This window comes from Pristis pectinata, chromosome 5, assembly GCF_009764475.1.
Source record: "Pristis pectinata isolate sPriPec2 chromosome 5, sPriPec2.1.pri, whole genome shotgun sequence".
In the NCBI taxonomy this organism is placed as follows: domain Eukaryota; kingdom Metazoa; phylum Chordata; class Chondrichthyes; order Rhinopristiformes; family Pristidae; genus Pristis; species Pristis pectinata.
Window position 1 is genome coordinate 115,222,528 of NC_067409.1, and position 17,970 is coordinate 115,240,497.

The following is a 17,970-nucleotide window of genomic DNA, read 5'->3' on the forward strand; positions in this document are numbered from 1 at the left end:
GATGGGAGAAAGAGAAAGGGAAGATAGAGGTTTAGGGAAGATAGAGGTTTAGGGAAAATAGAATAAAAATCCACTATTATTTTTGTCATTTATTTCTTTACATAGATTAAAAACTGTGACTTGAAAATTGAAACCAATAATATGTCATAGAGGTGGAAATGGAGAACTGTCAAACATTATCTTTTTTCCTCAGTGCAATACCATATTCAATAATATACTTATCTTTTCATGTAGAGGGCACTCGCTTTTGAGGAACAGGCCTTTAAGAAATCCAAGGATGATTAATATTGATGCTGCTTCAGATTTCTCCTTCACTGTATTTATAATGGTTAAATCAACTCACCATTCATTACCAGTAGCTCAAGCATGAAATAATGTGATAATCTGAACATTGAAATTGGTTGTGATTTTTCCCACATCAACTGTATAAAATATTCTTCCTGTCATACTGACATGATGAGAAATCACTGTTACATTAATTAGATAAATGAATGGTACAGAATTGCAAACACCTCCAGTAGACAATTTTACAAAAATATCTGTATGGTTAGGTTAAAAACAAGTACTGAAGATCGCAAAATAAATTTGTGCTGCCAGTTATTAATTTTTCTTCCGTTTAAAAAAAAATTGATGAAGTAAAATGCAAAGGCCTGTGATGGGAAGGACCATTTTATAAACTGTTTCAGAGGACAATTTGTACAATACTTGTAGGACATTCATGATTGCTTAAACTTATTTTACAATTTTAAAAAAGGATAGAAATATGTTTTTATACATTTAATGAAACAATGTACATTTATAAATATGTTTAAAATTGATTATGGCAATGCACTGCAACATTGTACTCACCCCGGTGCCATGTTTATTTGCTTGTATTGTATGTATAATGAAGTGATAGTATAAACTCAATACATTAACTGAACATTGTTAATGTTTCTGTTAATTTAGTAATTTGCTTTATTGTGTTGACACGGATACATGTACATTCAGAAAACTTTCAATTGAAATGAAACAGGCTGCTGACTAATTTCATTCCGTTTTTTCTTGTTTTTGTCCCTCCAATCCAGACAGCATTAAAATGACGGTTATTTCTGCAATAATTGTTTCCATAAATCAGTCATAAGTTCAGCAGTGTAATTCCTTTCAAAATCAGTGAATTAAAGAGGAAGAGGGAAATCTAACTTGATCCATTAGTTCTAAGATTCAGGAGAAATATCTGCCTTTGTGGTGATTTGGGAATGCTTGATCTTAGGCAACAAAGTGGATAGAAACTTATAAAGTCTTTGCCTACATTGAAGCATCACCTTCAGGTATGACTTAGTTTATTTCTTGAATAGGTGTAGCCCCAGTTAGAGAATTCAAGTGAAATGGAAGGTGAGATTTGTGTCCTCCTTGCTTTTCTAATTCATTCAGGAGCCTTTCTTGTGTTACTAAGAACGCCCCAAGACTAATGGTCACTAATGGCTTACAGCTTCCTCGGAAAACTTCTGCATGTCTTTCTTTTCCCACATCCAGTTTAAGTCTGTCGAAAATTAGGAGTTTTTTTCTCTAGAAGCTATCATGGCAGTGCTTGCAAAATTTTGTTCACTGTAGTCCATAGTTTTAGTTAATAAAAGAAAATGCACAATATTCTATCAGCTCAAGTCTCTAATTTCCTGGAAATATTTTGATTGCTTTTAGATTGTGAAAAATACTGAACCCAATTGCACATTTACCTGCAATAATTCATTGGAATATTCAAAGTCCTATTTTCTAAAGGTATACTTCTAGTTGAGTTATAGAAACAAAATATTAACAGGAGCAGGCCATTTGTCCTTCTGGTCTGTTCCATCATACAAAACAACCATGGCTCATCATTCACATCAATACAGTTTCTGCCTCCTCCCCATATCCCTTTCGCATTAAGAAATACATCTACCTCCTTGGCTTCCATTGTCTTCTGGCACAGAATTCCACAAGTTCATTGCTAGGTGAGGGAATTTCTCTCAATCTCAGTTAACAGCATACCTCATAATCCTGAAGCTGTAACATCTGCTTCTGGACTCTCCAGCCACTGGGAACATCTTCCCTGCATCTTGTCTGTCTAGTCCTATTATTGGTTTCTATGAAATCCTCTCTCATTGTTCTATTCTCCAGGGAACATAGGCCTAACTGATGAATCTCACAGATCAGTCTAGCCAATCCAGGAATCAGTTGCGTAAACCTTTATTGCATTTCCTCCATGGTAGGAATATTCTTCCTTGGATAAGACCAAAACTACACAAACTCCAGATATGGTCTCACCAAGACCCTATAAGCTGCAGCAAGCCACCCTTACTCCTGTGCTCAAATCCATTTTGCCTTCCCAAATGCTAGGTGCACCTACAAGTTTGTTTTCAACAACTGATGGACAAGAATGTCCAGGTCTTGTTGCATCTAACTTTTACCCAGTCTATCACCATTCCGATATTAACCCATCTTTCCATTTTTTTGAATCACCATGGATAACTTCACATTTATCCTGTTAAACTACATAGGCTATGCACTTAGCCAGTCACCAACTTGTTTAAATCACTTTGGAGCTGCTCTTCCTCTCAACCCTCCTTGTTCACATTCCCTTGTGTCATATCCAGACTTGGAGATGTTACATGCAGTTTCCTCATCCAAATTACGTACTGTGAATAGCTGAGACGCGAGCACTCGTCCCTGTGGTTCCTTAACATACCTAGTCATTGCTGTGCATTGTGTTCACTTCTTTTCATAAAACATCTTTAACAACATATTATAGGAAATATTCTACAAACCTTGCAGGAAGTATTCAATTTCCAAATTACAATTGGATGTAGGTTTTTCAAAGAACTAAACACCATACATTTGAGTGTGAGAAAGAAATCTACTGTTCTTACCCAGTCTAAGCATGCGTGATTTAAGATTTATTGCAATGTGAACATTTCTCAACTGCCTTCTAACATTGCTTAGTGAGCCACTGGGTTCAGAGGCAATAAATGCTGGCTTTGTCAGTGCTATTTACATCTCAGGAATAGATTTTTTAAAAATCATTAAATTAGTTGTAAAACATTACACTGAAAGTTCTATTAAGTTTATTTAAACTTGTATTGATAATCCAAAAGCAAAGGTAGCTGTTTTACAAACATATACATCCAAAACAGTTTGCTACTTGGCTCCTCAAATTTGTTCTATATTGTAACAGGAAACAGAAAGGAGAGAACATTGCAAATTATTTGAATAAAATCACATCATTACATAGATAGTTTGACAAATAGCTCCTTGTGTTCTAAATATGTTTATTCTTCTGGTAAGTTCACACTACAGAAATTTCCTTTTCAAATGAACTCCATCATAGATCAATGTCTAGATATTAGTGCATTTTAGCATGTCTATGAAGATCACTACGTAAGTTCCAATGTTTCTTTAGCTAATTGCTTACAGAATTGTGTTGATGATACAGTAGTTCTGAAGTGTGATCTTTAATGTCCTAATGAGCACTAAAGATCACACAGCACTATTTAAAAAAAAGCCAAAGTTCTTCCAGTCTCTCAAGTAAACTCTCAATCCATAAAAGATTACTTTACCTTTGTAGTCTCATTGAACCACCTTGTGCACAGTAAGGGCCACTTTATATTTTCTATGATGTTCCAAGAAATGCATTGTACAAAGTGTTTGAGATATGACAAGACACCACGGCACTGTAATTCTCTATTTTCAGGGAGTTTATCTTTAGATTCTCCGACGTTGCTTTGGAGGTTTTGTATGTATCTCTTCAGCTTCTGTTGTAGGGACAGACAATACCTTGTGAAAACAACAAGAATTTTAAAAAAAATTGATGAACTTGGCCATTAGTTTTTACAAAATACTTTCAAACATACTATAACTGTTATTTTTCAGTTTTCCTTTATAAAGTTTCTTCTATATGCCTCTTGCTTAAAAAGGGAAAGTGACTTACTCTCTGGCCTCTGCCCCATTGCCTCATGAGCTAACCCTATTGCAACCTCCTTTTCAAGAACAGCAGAAAACAAAGATATATACTTTTTTTTGAAAGCACATTCATGGAAATCAAATTTGCCTTTATATATGGGAAAAGTACACAGCAATAAAGTTAAATCCTGATTGTTGGTTCTTAAATATGCTGGGCCTAAACGTGGTTGTAGCATGGTGGAATCATCTGAAATGTTAATAATAACAAGATGTATGTTGAGACTGATCCTTTCACTGAACCCCATCCAAATGTGATGATTTACACCCATTATATTTATCAATGTATATGGCTTTTAATCTTTCCTGCCTCCCACTCATCACAGACTTTCCCTTTTGTTCTTTTTGCCCACTCCCTGCTGCTTTATGTCTTTCTTTCCATAGTTCTGATGAAAGGTCATCAACTTGAAATGTTAACTTTGTTTAGTTGAACCTGCGACCTGACCTGCTGACCACTTCCAGCAGCTTGTGTACAAGTAAAACATTGCTTACCTTTGTAAGTTTATTTCGGATCAAAGAAGCAGAGATGTTTAAAGAATTATCTCCCATGTCTACTTTTGGTATTTCTGGACGTTTTGGTCCTATTATTACTGTGGTATTATCAGCAGGTAATTCGTCAAATATATTAATGTCCATTTGCTGGTTTATTTTCTTCCTGACCTGCAGCTGAGTATTCCTGGGAACAAATCTGGAGGCACAAGTTCTAATGTTAGAGACTTGTTGTTTTGTTTCTGAACTCCAAGAGTTCCTAGAATCATAAGATTTGTCCAAATGTTGCTTGGGAAAAGAAGGTAATTCAGATTCAAAACTGTTGTCCATACAAGGGGCATCTTTAGGTAATGTTTCATGTGATGAAGGCATTTGTGGATATTCTTGTCTGAACTTTGATTTGGAAGAAGACAGTTGACTGTCTTCCTGTGGTGGAGGCAATAACATTGGATAACCATACATGGAGAAATCTGTATTCCATTCTTGTTGATTGAGTTTTGAAGTTTCACATTGTTCAGGCTTTTCGGAAAGTTTTCCCTTTGTGACATTTGGTGACATAACTGGATTCCCAACATCTTTTTCTCCCACATACAGGCCTGCACCTCAAAATAAGGCAAATGTGAGAAAGTACAGTAGGTAAATATTTGCTTGTTAGGAGAAGTTGGCTTCTATAACTCTCAGACGTATACAAACACTATACATTAAATGTGTATGAGAAACCATAGATGTAACATTACCTTGTCTCTTCATGAGATACCATGTTAAAAATGAACACTATTGTGCTCCAACACAAAGACACCCTTTGGTTTACTAATTACATTAGATTAATGGCTCCAAGGATCAATTGATAGGATTCTTATCCGAATTAGAAAGTTATAACTTTGCAAGTTCCAGAATCTAAATTCAAAGTACAAATGGGCTGAGATGTCAATCCAAATCACCAAGTCACATTTATTTAATTAACACTTGTGTGATTTTGACTACAAGAAAATGACTACTATGTTTCTAGGTTTACAACAATACTTGCACTTAATTGGCAGTGTCTCGAGGTTATGAAAGGTGCTTTCTATCATTGTTAATAACCGTGTTAATTTTCAAACATTAAATCACTCTACTGAGAATGCTACAGCACAGGGATCATGTTTGTGCCTACTGATTTATGTGCTTGCTTTGTTCTGCTACCCTGCCTTTCATATCAATCTGTACTTTTTCCCCTTCCATGCACATATCCAGTTGTTCTTTGAAAGCTATTTATATCTATCACTATGTCAGGCAATGCCCTGCAGATCTTTACCCACACTACATTTCCCCACATCACCTCTAGCTCTACAGCTATTAGTTTTAAATCTCTTTACTCTGGTTACAGAATTTCCTGTCATTGAGTTTCTCTTTATTTACTTTATCAAAACCCTTTATAAATTTTGAACATCTTTTATCAAATTTCAATTGTCTTGACAGAAGAACATAGGTTATATGATACAACTAAACAACCTGTTTTTCATCATTCACCAGTTTAGTGACATCCTTCCAAGCATGTAATGCTTGCAAGTATTAGCAAGTATTAGCTTGCAAGTAAGCAAGTATTAGCTACAATACTACGCTGGATCCCAAGTGTTTGACCAAAAGTTTAATGCAAAGTCTTTGGCTTTAAAAATGAAACATGGAGAGCAAAGGCAAGCATTGGTTATTGTAATAGCCTTCTGGTTGTCCTGACATCCTGAAAGATGTGGATACCCCCAAATCGTTCCAGTCCTACCCCCCCAAAGCCATATCATTTAGTTTACATTGCTTCTCCTCCTCCTTTCTGCCAAAATGAATCATCATAGTTCTTAAATTAAGTTTAATCTACGTTTATCCTCATGACTATGTTCTCTTGAAACCTGCTTTCCACCTGTTTATGCTTGAGTCAGCTGATTATAACTGAAAACATTTAAATATTAGAAGAAAGAAATCAAACATTTTGCTAAATGACAAAAGTCCTACACAAACAAGGCTATTAAATATTTAAACACATTTAATAGTCACAGAATCAATTGTTATTTCTCCTTTTATTGCTTCCCACTGCATAGACCTACCTGCAAGTAGATATTTCTAATCTACCATTGCCAGCTCCTCCCTTGTGTTAATGAAATAGGCCTTCTGCCAATTTAAGACCTTTACTGCTGCTCCATCCCTTTCCTTTTCTACAGCCACTTTGAAATCGAGAGATTTATGATCACTATCTCCAAAATCACCCCCCACTGATATTCCCTCCACTTGTCCAGCTACATTCCCCAAGATAAGGTCCAGTAATGCTCCTCCTCTTGTTGGTCTATCTGCATACTGCATCAAGAAGTTCTCCTGGACACACATGAAAAATTTCTGGCCCCACTGAGCCTTCCCAGGCAATCCCAGTTAATGTTTGGAAAATTGAAATCCCCCAGTATGATGACCCTATTTTTGTTGCATTTCTCTGACATCTGACTACATATCTGCATATACTTATATCTATCGGATATGTCTATTAATAAGCAATGAATTTAAAAACAGAAGGCATCAGTTTTGAAAATAACAAATGTACAACATTCTAGGCAGTAATACGGTACAAAAACAAATCAGCAAGAAGTAAAGGGGCAAGGAAAGGTAGGTGACTCGAGTTAAGGAAGGGGTATAAGTGCAGTTTCCTGTACTCAGTGTCAGATGTGGGAGTTCCTGGAGTCTCCCTGCCTCCAGGAGGGCTACATCTGCACCAGGTGTGTCGAGCTGCAGCTCCTGAGGGACCGTGTTAGGGAACTGGAGATGCAGCTCGATGACCTTCATCTGGTCAGGGAGAATGAGGAAGTGATAGAAAGGAGTTATAGGCAGGTGGTCACACCGGGACCACGGGAGTCAGACAAGTGGGTCACAGTCAGGTATCAGAGAGTAGCCCTGTGGCTGTACCCCTTGACAATAAGTACTCTTGCTTGAGTGCTATTGGGGGAGACAGCCTACCTGGGGGAAGCAACAGTGGCAGTGTCTCTGGCACAGAGTCCGGCCCTGTGGCTCAGAAGGGTAGGGAAGGAGAGAGGAGGGCACTAGTGATGGGGGACTCTATAGTTAGGTGGGCAGACAGGCGATTCTGTGGACGCAGGAAAGAAACTTGCAAGGTAGTTTGCCTCCCAGGTGCCAGGGTCCGGGATGTTTCAGATCGCGTCCAAGATATCCTGAAGGGGGAGGGAGAACAGCCAGAGGTCGTGGTACATATTGGTACCAACGACATAGGTAGGGAAAGGAATGAGGTCCTGAAAAAAGACTGTAGAGAATTAGGAAGGAAGTTGAGAAGCAGGACCTCAAAGGTAGTAATTTCCGGATTACTGCCTGTGCTAAGTGACAGTGGGTATAGGAACAGAATGAGGAGGAGGTTAAATGCGTGGCTGAGGGATTGGAGTAAGGAGCAGGGATTCAGATTTCTGGATCATTGGGGCTTCTTTTGGGGCAGGTATGACCTGTTCAAAGAGGATGGGTTGCACTTGAATCCCAGGGGGACCAATATCCTGGCGGGGAGGTTTGCTAAGGCTACTGGGGAGAGCTTAAACTAGAATTGTTCAGGGGGTGGGATCCGAACTGGAGAGACTGGGGAAGAGGTGTTTGGCTCTCAAATAGAGAAAGCTAGTAGTAGGTACGAGAGGAAGGACAGGCAGGTGATAGAGAAGGGACGTGCTCAGACCGGTTTGAGATGTGTCTATTTTAACGCAAGGAGTATTGTGAACAAGGCGGATGAGCTTAGAGCTTGGATCAATACTTGGAGCTATGATGTGATGGCCATTACAGAGACTTGGATGACTCAGGGACTGGAATGGTTTCTTCAAGTGCCGGGTTTTAGATGTTTCAGAAAGGACAGGGAGGGAGGCAAAAGAGGTGGGGGAGGGGCACTGTTGATCAGAGATAGTGTCACGGCTGCGGAAAAGGTGGACATCGTGGAGGGACTGTCTACGGAGTCTCTGTGGGTGGAGGTTAGGAACAAGAAGGGGGCAATAACTTTACTGAGTACTTTTTATAGGCCGCCCAATAGTAACAGAGATATTGAGGAGCAGATAGGGAAGCATATCCTAGAAAGGTGTGAGAATAACAGAGTTGTTGTGATGGGGGATTTTAATTTCCCAAACATCAATTGGCATCTCCAGACAGTGAGGGGTTTAGATGGGGAGGAGTTTGTTAAGTGTGTTCAGGAAGGATTCTTGACACAATATGTAGATAGGCCTACAAGAGGAGAGGCTGTGCTTGATTTGGTATTGGGAAATGAACCTGGTCAGGTGTCAGATCTCTCTGGGTAAACATTTTGGTGATATTGATCATAATTCTATCTCCTTTATGTTAGCACTGGAGAGAGGTAGGAACAGTCAGACTAGAAAGGCATTTACTTGGAGTAAAGGGAATTATGAGGCTCTCAGGCAGGAAATTGGAAGATTAAATTGGGAACAGATGTTCTCAGGGAAAAGTACAGAAGAATTGTGGCAAATATTCAGGGGATATTTGTGTGGAGTTCTGCATAGGCATGTTCCAATGAGACAAGGGGAGTCACGAGAGGATACAGGAACCGTGGTGTACAAAGGCTATAATAAATCTAGTCAAGAGGAAAAGAAAAGCTTACAAAAGGTACAGAGAGCTAGGTAATGTTAGAGATCTAGAAGAGTATAAGGCTAATAGGAAGGAGCTTAAAAAGGAGATTAGAAGAGCCAGAAGGGGGCATGAGAAGGCCTTGGCGGGCAGGATTAAGGAAAACCCCAAGGCATTCTACAAGTATGCAAAGAGCAAGAGGATAACATGTGAAAGAATAGGGCCTATCAAGTGCAGCAGTGGGAAAGTGTGCATGGATCTGGAAGAAATAGCGGAGGTACTTCAAGAATACTTTACATCAGTATTCACTACGGAAAAAGATCTGGGGGATTGTAGTGGGGACTTGCAGCGGGCTGAAAAGCTTAAGCATGTAGATATTAGGAAAGAGGAGGTGCTGAAACTTTTGGAAAGCATCAAGTTGGATAAGTCGCTGGGACTGGATGAGATGTAGCCCAGGCTGCTGTGGGAGGTGAGGGAAGAGATTGCGGAGCCTCTGACGATGATCTTTGCATCGTCGATGGAGACGGGAGAGGTTCTGGAAGATTGGAGGGTTACGGATGTTGTTCCCTTATTCAAGAAAGGGGGTAGGGATAGCCCAGGGAATTATAGATCGGTGAGTCTTACCTCAGTGGTTGGTAAGCTGATGGAGAAGATCCTGAGAGGCAGGATTTATGAACATTTGGAGAGGTATAATATGATTAGGAATAGTCAGCATGGCTTTGTCAAGGGCAGGTCCTGCCTTATGAGCCTGATTTAATTTTTTGAGGATGTAACCAAACACATCAATGAAGGGAGAGCAGTAGATGTAGTGTATATGGATCTCAGCAAGGCGCTTGATAAGGTACCCCATGCAAGGCTTATTGAGAAAGTAAGGAGGCATGGGATCCAAGGGGACATTGCAGTGTGGATCCAGAACTGGTTGGCCCACAGAAGGCAAAGAGTGGTTGTTGAAGGGTCGTATTCTGCGTGGAGGTTGATGACCAGTGGTGTACCTCAGGGATCTGTATTGGGACGCTTACTATTTGTGATTTTTATAAACAACCTGGATGAGGAAGTAGAGGGGTGGGTTAGTAAGTTTGCAGATGACACAAAGGTTAGGGGTGTTGTGGATAGTTTGGAGGGCTGTCAGAGGTTACAGAGGGACATAGATAGGATGCAAAGTTGGACTGAGAAGTGGCAGATGCAGTTCAACCCAGATAAGTGTGAAGTGGTTCATTTTGGTAGGTCAAATATGATGGCAGAATATAGTCTTAATGGTAGGACTCTTGGCAGTGTGGAGGATCAGAGGGATCTTGGGGTCCAAGTCCATAGCGCGCTCAAAGCGGCTGCGCAGGTTGACTCTATGGTTAAGAAGGTATATGGTGTATTGTCCTTCATCAATCGGAGAATTGAATTTAGGAGCCGGGAGGTATTGTTGCAGCTATATAGGTCCCTGGTCAGACCCCACTTCGAGTACTGTGCTCAGTTCTGGTCACCTCACTACAGGAAAGATGTGGAAGCCATACAGAGGGTGCAGAGGAGATTTACAAGGATGTTGCCTGGAATGCGGAGCATGCCTTATGAAAGCAGGCTGAGGGAACTCAGCCTTTTCTCCTTGGAGCGACGGAGGATGAGGGGGGACCTGATAGAGGTGTATGAGATGATGAGAGGTATTGATCGGGTAGATAGTCAGAGGCTTTTCCCCAGGGCTGAAATGGTGGCCACAAGAGGACATAGGTTTAAGGTGCTGGAGAGTAGGTATAGAGGAGACGTCAGGGGTAAGTTTTTTAGTCAGAGAGTGGTGAGTGCGTGGAATGGGCTGCCGGCAACAGTGGTGGAGGCGGATACGATAGGGTCTTTTAAGAGACTGTTGGATAGGTACATGGAGCTGAGAAAAATAGAGGGCTATGGGTAAGCCTAGTAATTTCTAGGGTAGGGACGTGTTCGGCACAGCTTCGTGGGCTGAAGGGCCTGAATTGTGTGGTAGTTTTTCTATGTTTCTATGTAACTACTTTTCAGATGTCAGACCAAAGATCATTGATGTAGACAATTTCTTTAAAAAAGTCAACTTTATAATTTATGGTATAATATTCTAAAATTAAGCAAACTAGGCCTAAAATCCATCCTTTGTATTTGTTCTTTAAACTGAAGCCAGCTAAAAAGTGGAACATCCATCCCTTTAGATTTTCTGTTGCACTGCTTTTGATTAATCTGAAAATGTATTTCAGCAAAATGAACAACACATTATCTTCTGTTGAAGTGGTGCTGTGTGTAATGGAATGCAACAGGCTGCAAATGCTGTTTATGAAAACATTACAATTTCAATTAAAACTACTTGCCATTGCTCAAGAACATTTAGTGACTGGTAATTGCTTCATTCAAAGAAATTCAAAGGAAATCAAAAGGGAATGATTGTTCAGTTATTACAATTTGTTGCATATAGTGCAGGAGGCAAACAGCTGCACTTTACATTCCTAACTTTCACAGATGCAGGACAAGGATGTAACTATTTGTTTTTGAAGGCACTGCAATACCTAATGTTGTTTGTCTTTTGAGGGCTCCAAGAATGCAAAGTTGAATATTATGAAAAAAAATGCATTCAACATAACAAGAAAACATGGTTACTGCTTTCTGGTTAAGATATAAAGAACTATTTCTGGCTATTTGTAAAGTGACAAGATGGAAGCTATTAACTGAAGAATGTTCCATCTACCAACCTTTATTGCCTGTTGTTCTCATTATGTACCTCTTCCTCTCATTTAATTTCGCTCTCGTATCCTCAATGGTTTCAAATTCAGGGGCGTAACACACGTGAAGCAAACCCCCAAAAAAGCTTTTCTCATCCTGTTTGCGTTTTGCTATTCTGAAAACAGTGGTTAAAACATTGAGTTAAATACCATTATTATGGCTTTAAGTATAAATGATGAGGGTGTACTTTGGTTACAGAAAATATACTTATGGAAAGAAAAATTATTGTATTTTTAAAAAAAACACAAGTAATACAATGTGAAATATTCCTCTTTACCTCTCCAAAGGCAATAGTTCTACAAAATGAAACATTCCCCAAATGTTAAAAACAACTAAATAGATTGTTTTGAAAAGAGCAATGTCTAATAAATCTGCTACAAGCCCTTTATCATATGCAAGTACACAAGTGCTGTACAGGTGCGATGAAAAACTTACTTCAGTAGCATCACAGGCACATGGCATTAGAGGCACAACATTCAGAAGAAAGACAGATTATACATAAATTAAATGAGAATTGTACAAGCGAGAACACAGAACCAAAAAATAAACAAAGGCATTCCCATTTGTATAATTATCATTTACACTAATTCAAATGAGTAAAAAATTCACCAAAAATTACCAAGGATTTTATAGGATTTTCAGTGCCACAGAAGCTAAAGTGGTTAGAAATTTTCTTATTACAAATCTCGTACTTTAATTATAGCAACTAATGAACAAAAAAAAATCTGATATCAGTCTTGTTTGTATTTGGAAAACCCTACTTCTATTTCATGCAAAATTATGTCTATTTAATGAATACAGCTCCTGACAGCAAAACTTTCCCTGTAAGATTTTCAACTTGGCATATGTTGCACTCAAAGCTTATACCATAAACTAAGATTTTCCACCCATACTGTACAATTTACACCCTTCAATTATCCATCTAAAACAGAGGCATACTAAATATGTACAGGAGTATTCCTCGATACAATTCAATTATGTGACTCATATCATGAAGAAAAATAAATGTTGATTAATTGAACAAACCAATGCACGTTCATTGCAAAAAACAGTCAGTTACAAAAATGAAACTGAAAATATATTTTCTGCATCAAGAAAGTTATCCTGGCTCATTACCTTGCACTTTGTAGCCTTTGGTATTTGATGTAATAAACTTCTGTGAATTCCTCAGCTGGGTACTCATCCAATACAAAATATTCTTCAATGGTTCCATATAAAGCAAAGAGTTCAATCAGTTCCTTCATGACTCCCACAGCTGGCACTCCTTGGATTAGCAGATGCCTGGATTCCAGATTTATTGTATACACCTAGATCATTGTTAAACATTATTGTGAAAAATTCTAAAACTAGACGTAGTATTGTAATTGTCACAAAAAGACTCCCTTAAATGTAGTACACATTCAGGCAACAGACCCTTCTGAAACGTCAACCCAGTTTTGCTTTCTCAGATGCTGCCTGACCTGCTGAGTATTTACAGCATTTTTTGTTTTTATTTCAGATTTTCAACAATTTTGTTTTATTTTTTGAAACAGAAATAAATAAGAATTGCACATCCTGGAATATTTGATAAATAACCAGAAAACTTTCATTCTCCTTTGAAAGCCATTAAACCAAAATGTATAAGGGATAGAATTCTATTCAAGACACAAGACTGAAAGAAAATAGGAGCAGTGGCCTCTCAAGTCTGCCCTGCCATTCAATATGATAATTGCTGATTTTTCACAGGCCTCATCTGCTGTTCTGTACCAGATCCCCAGAGCTCTCAATTTCCTGATCTTTCAAAAATGTATCCACTAGAAAGCCTTGGCGAGTAGGATTAAGGAAAACCCCAAGGTGTTCTACACGTATATGAAGAATAGGAGGATGACTAGAGTGAGGGTAGGGCCGATCTGGGATAAAAGAGGAAACATGTGCCTGGAGTCAGAAGCGGAAGGGGAGGTCCTTACTGAATACTTTGCTTCAGCATTCACCAGTGAGAGAGACCTTGATGTTTGTGAGGATAGCTTACGACAGACTGATACGCTAGAATATGTCGAAGTGAGGAAAGAGGATGTGCTGGAACTTCTGAAAAACATTAGGATAGATAAGTCACCGGGGCCAGACGGGATATATCCAAGGTTATTACGGGAAGTGAGGGAAGAGATTGCTGCGCCTTTGGCAATGATCTTTGGATCCTCACTGGCCACAGAAGTACTGCCAGATGATTGGAGGGTGGCCAATGTTGTTCAATAAAGGGAATAGGGATAACCCTGGGAATTACAGACCAGTGAGTCTTACTTCAGTGGTGGGCAAATTACTGGAGAAGATTCTTATAGACAAGATTTATGGGCATTTGGAGAAGCATAGGCTGATTAGGGACAGTCAGCATGGCTTTGTGAGGGGCAGGCTGTGCCTCACGAGCCTGATTGAATTCTTTGAGGATGGGACATTGATGAAGGTCAAACAGTGGATGTAGTGTACATGGATTTTAGTAAGGCATTTGATAAGGTTCCTCATGGAAGGCTCATTCAGAAAGTCAGGAGGCATGAGATCCAGGGAAACTTGGCTGTGTGGATTCAGAATTGGCTCGCCCATAGAAGACAGAGGGTGGTGGTAGATGGAGCATATTCTGCCTGGAGGTCGGTGACCAGTGGTGTTCCACAGGGATCTGTTCTGGGACCCCTGCTCTTCGTGATTTTTATAAATGACTTGATGTGGAAGGGTGGGTTAGTAAGTTTGCTGATGACACAAAGGTTGGTGGTGGTGTGGATAGTGTAGAAGGTTGCTGTAGATTACAACAGGATATTGATGGAATGCAGAGCTGGGCTGAGAAGTGGCAGATGGAGTTCAACTGGAAAAGTGTGAAGTGATACACTTTGAACATAGAACCTTACAGCACAAAACAGGCCCTTTGGCCCACTGTGTTGTGCCGTCCATCAGACCACCCTCACACTACCTAACCCCTTCCTCCCGCATATCCCTCTATCTCACGTTCCTCCATATGCCTATCCAACAAGCTCTTGAACCTGTTCAATGTATCTGCCTCCACCACCACCCCAGGCAGTGCATTCCATGGAAGATTTGGAAGATCGAATCTGAAGGCAGAATACAAGGTTAATGGCAGGACTTTTAGCAGTGAGGAGGAACAGAGGGATCTTGGGGTCCACGTCCATAGATCCCTCAAGGTTGCCACGCAGGTCGATAGGTTTGTTAAGAAGGCGTATTGAGTGTTGGCCTTCAGTAGTGGGGGTATTGAGTTTAAGAGCCACGAGGTAATATAGCAGCTCTATAAAACTCTGGTTAGACCAGACTTGGAGTATTGTGTTCAGTTCTGGTCGCCTCATTATAGGAAGGATGTGGGAGCTTTAGAGAGGGTGCAGAGGAGATTTACCAGGATGTTGCCTAGATTAGAGAGCATGTCTCATGAGGATAGGTTGAGTGAGCTAGGGCTTTTCTCTTTGCAGAGGAGGAGGATGAGAGGTGACTTGATAAAGGTGTACAAGACAATAAGATGCATAGATCGAGTGGACAGTCAAAGACTTTTTCCCAGGGCGACAATGGCTAACACAAGGGGACATAATTTTAAGGTGATTGGAGAAAGGTATAAGGGTGATGTCAGAGGTAAGATTTTTTACACAGAGAGTGGTGGGTGCGTGGAACGCACTGCCGGCAGAGGTTGTGGGGGCAGATACATTAGGGACATTTAAGATACTCTTAGATAGACACGGGAACAATAGAGAAATGGAGGGTGGGGTGGGGTGGTCAGATAGATAGATATTAGAGCAGGATAAAATGTCGGCACAGCATCATGGGCCAAAGGGCCTGTACTCTGCTGTATTGTTCTATGCTCCTCTTGAAACACTTCCAATAACCTAGCCTTCGCAATCCTCTCTGGAACACGCCGCCAGAGGAGGTGGAGGAATCAGACAGTCACTAGGTAGACAAGCATTTGAATAATCAAGGCACAGAAGGACACGGACCTAATGCCGATAAATGGGATTAGTCCAGGTGCATTAGGGTTGGTATGGACATCCCTCTGTTCGTTACCACCACCGGGGAGGAGGGTCAGGAGCCTGGAGACCCACACTCAATGATTCAGGAGCAGCTTCTTCCCCTCCACCATCAGATTGCTGAAGGGTCCGTGAGCCCATGGACACCACCTCGTTATTCCTCTCTTCGCACTATTGATTTATGTTGTAACTTGCAGTAATTTTATGCCTTCGCTGCCCAACAGATTTCACCTCATATGTCAGCTGTCCCACTGCCCCACCCCCCGGCTGAGCAGCCCCCGGACCGAGCCGTGCCCGGGAGCCGAGGCCGAGGCCCAGGCCCCCCGCTGTCGCCGCGGCGCACACCGCCGGGGGAGCCGAGCAGGTCTGAGCAGCCCCCGGACCGAGCCGTGCCCGGAGGCCCAGGCCCGGGCCCCCCGCTGTCGCCGCGGCGCACACCGCCGGGAGAACCGAGCGGGACGGGCGGGTTTCGGGCCCAGGCCCCCCCGCCGACAGATCAGAGCGGCCCCGTCGCTCAGTAACGAACGCGCGGGCAGGACTTACTTTGACGGCCCGCGGCCGGCGGCCCTCCCGGTACCGGGGCCGGGTGAGGCACACCTGGGTCGGCCGGTGGTGCTGCGGCACCTCCAGCGGGCGGCCGGCCATCCCCGGGCCCGCGCCTGGGCCAAGCCCCGCCTCCCTCCGCTGCCGATTGGATCAGGTGGCCCGCCCTGCCAAAGCCATTGGGCGACCCGGGTGTCAATCAGCCCACAGTCGGCGCCGCCTGAAGTTTTCCGAGTCGATCAAGCGGGTCGTCGTCGTCGTCGGCCGATCCGGTGTCGTGGGGCTGAGGCGGCTGCGAGCAGGCTGGGGTCTGCGGCCTGCGGCGATGCTGCGCGCTGGGGCCGGGGCCGGGGCCGCCCCGGGGGCCGTGAGCCTGCAGCTTCGGTTCAGCAACGTCAGGGACTGCTTCCTTCACCTGGCCTCCCGGCCCGTGTCCCAGCTGCGGCTGCAGGAGGTAGGGCCGGCGCCGGGCTCTGTTACCTGCGTCCCCCCGGGGGCTCAGGCAGCAGAACCCGCCGCGTTATCACTGACTTTACATGTTGTTTGCAGCAGCGGCGGCACCGCCCAGAGACACGGAGTTACTCCAAACTACAGAGTGCAATAAAGCAATGATGATGGGTTGCAGCTCTCAACTTGAGCCAGAGGTTCAAGCCCCTTCCAAGGAATCTGAGTGCAAGTTATCAGGTGGTGGTTCCAGTACTGAAGGTGCCCCACTTTGGGTGAGAAAGTAACCCCTGTGTAATCTCGGGTGGATGTAAAGCATCACATGGCATTTAGTTTGCAGGGAGATTTGATTCAGGTACACAAGATCATCGCTGGCTGAATAAGGCAAATGGAACAACGTCGAGGATCAAGAGCACAGATTTAAAATATTGAGCAAAAGATGTGACGGGAATGTGAAAAGATTGTTTTGCGTGGTGCCTTAAATACCTGACCTAACTGGGGTTTTTGGTGATTTGATTCCTCATGGTGGTTAAGAGTGATGCAGCCAAAAATTAGCAAAAAAAAAAGCCAGACGTCAAAAAAGCAGTGCAATTCTAGAACTTCTGCCAAAAAAATACTAAGGCTAGATTAACAAATGCTGAAGTTTTGCAATTTCCTTCTCTGCCCACAAAAGTACAAAGGTCTAGGTTTTAAAATACCCGGCATTACAGATCTGGATTTCGCGGAGGAATAGCACCGTTACCTGCATAGGTGCAGATGTTTCTTTGTATAACTACAACTGTTAGATTACTCCTAAAGTTGCAGGCAGCTCTGCTGTTTTTAAAGAGCATGCTCAGATATTGAACTCAGCATAAAGTCCGTTGGTGGAGCACAGCATTGCAATTCCTCAGCACTCAAATATTTAAAAAAAATAACAATTTTAAAAGCCCTTTTGTGGATTTAATGTATGTTATTTATTTTGCTCAAAATGGTTCATAGTTTGAATAATTTTGGAATGTTTATAAATGTTTCTGAATTCAGGTGGGTACACTTAGCTGCATGTCAGTTTTTTCTGGCTGTGTTTGGAGCTTGTTCCTTTTCTTGAATATAACAGTGTTTAGGCACTCAATGTGCTGCCATTTTGGGGTCATTGAGGATCAAGCGCTTGGGATCCCAAGTTAACCCCAAATGATCCCTGAGGCAAATTTGATGTGTGTATGACTCATCACAATCATGAGATCCAGGGCATTTT

General features: G+C 41.8%; 3 protein-coding genes across 7 annotated transcripts in view; 2 read left to right on the plus strand and 1 right to left on the minus strand.

The window, feature by feature from the left end:
• clxn (calaxin) overlaps nt 1–1,629 on the plus strand; it is a 29,082-nt gene extending 27,453 nt beyond the window's left edge. For all 3 annotated transcript variants that reach the window (XM_052016066.1, XM_052016068.1, XM_052016067.1), the window contains one exon: nt 235–1,629. In XM_052016066.1, the coding sequence (XP_051872026.1) occupies nt 235–285 (51 nt within the window). In that variant the 3' untranslated portion in view covers nt 286–1,629. The remainder of the gene's footprint in view (nt 1–234) is intronic.
• A 1,434-nt stretch (nt 1,630–3,063) lies between these two features.
• Nucleotides 3,064–16,524, minus strand: rbm48 (RNA binding motif protein 48). Of its 2 annotated transcripts, none has more exons than XM_052016061.1 (5): nt 16,296–16,524; nt 12,880–13,070; nt 11,733–11,878; nt 4,465–5,063; nt 3,064–3,789 (listed from the first exon to the last, which is right to left on the minus strand). In XM_052016061.1, the coding sequence occupies exons 1-5, from the start codon at nt 16,395–16,397 to the stop codon at nt 3,718–3,720; spliced, it is 1,110 nt and encodes a 369-aa protein (XP_051872021.1). In that variant the 5' UTR covers nt 16,398–16,524; the 3' UTR covers nt 3,064–3,717. The 2 variants fall into 2 exon arrangements, with proteins under 2 accessions (XP_051872021.1, XP_051872022.1); XM_052016062.1 differs by having other exon boundaries at nt 4,465–5,057; nt 16,296–16,519.
• Nucleotides 16,416–17,970, plus strand: part of pex1 (peroxisomal biogenesis factor 1) — a 73,597-nt gene continuing 72,042 nt past the window's right edge. For both annotated transcript variants that reach the window (XM_052016050.1, XM_052016051.1), the window contains exon 1: nt 16,416–16,749. In XM_052016050.1, coding sequence (XP_051872010.1) covers nt 16,621–16,749 — 129 coding nt within the window. In that variant the 5' untranslated portion in view covers nt 16,416–16,620. The remainder of the gene's footprint in view (nt 16,750–17,970) is intronic.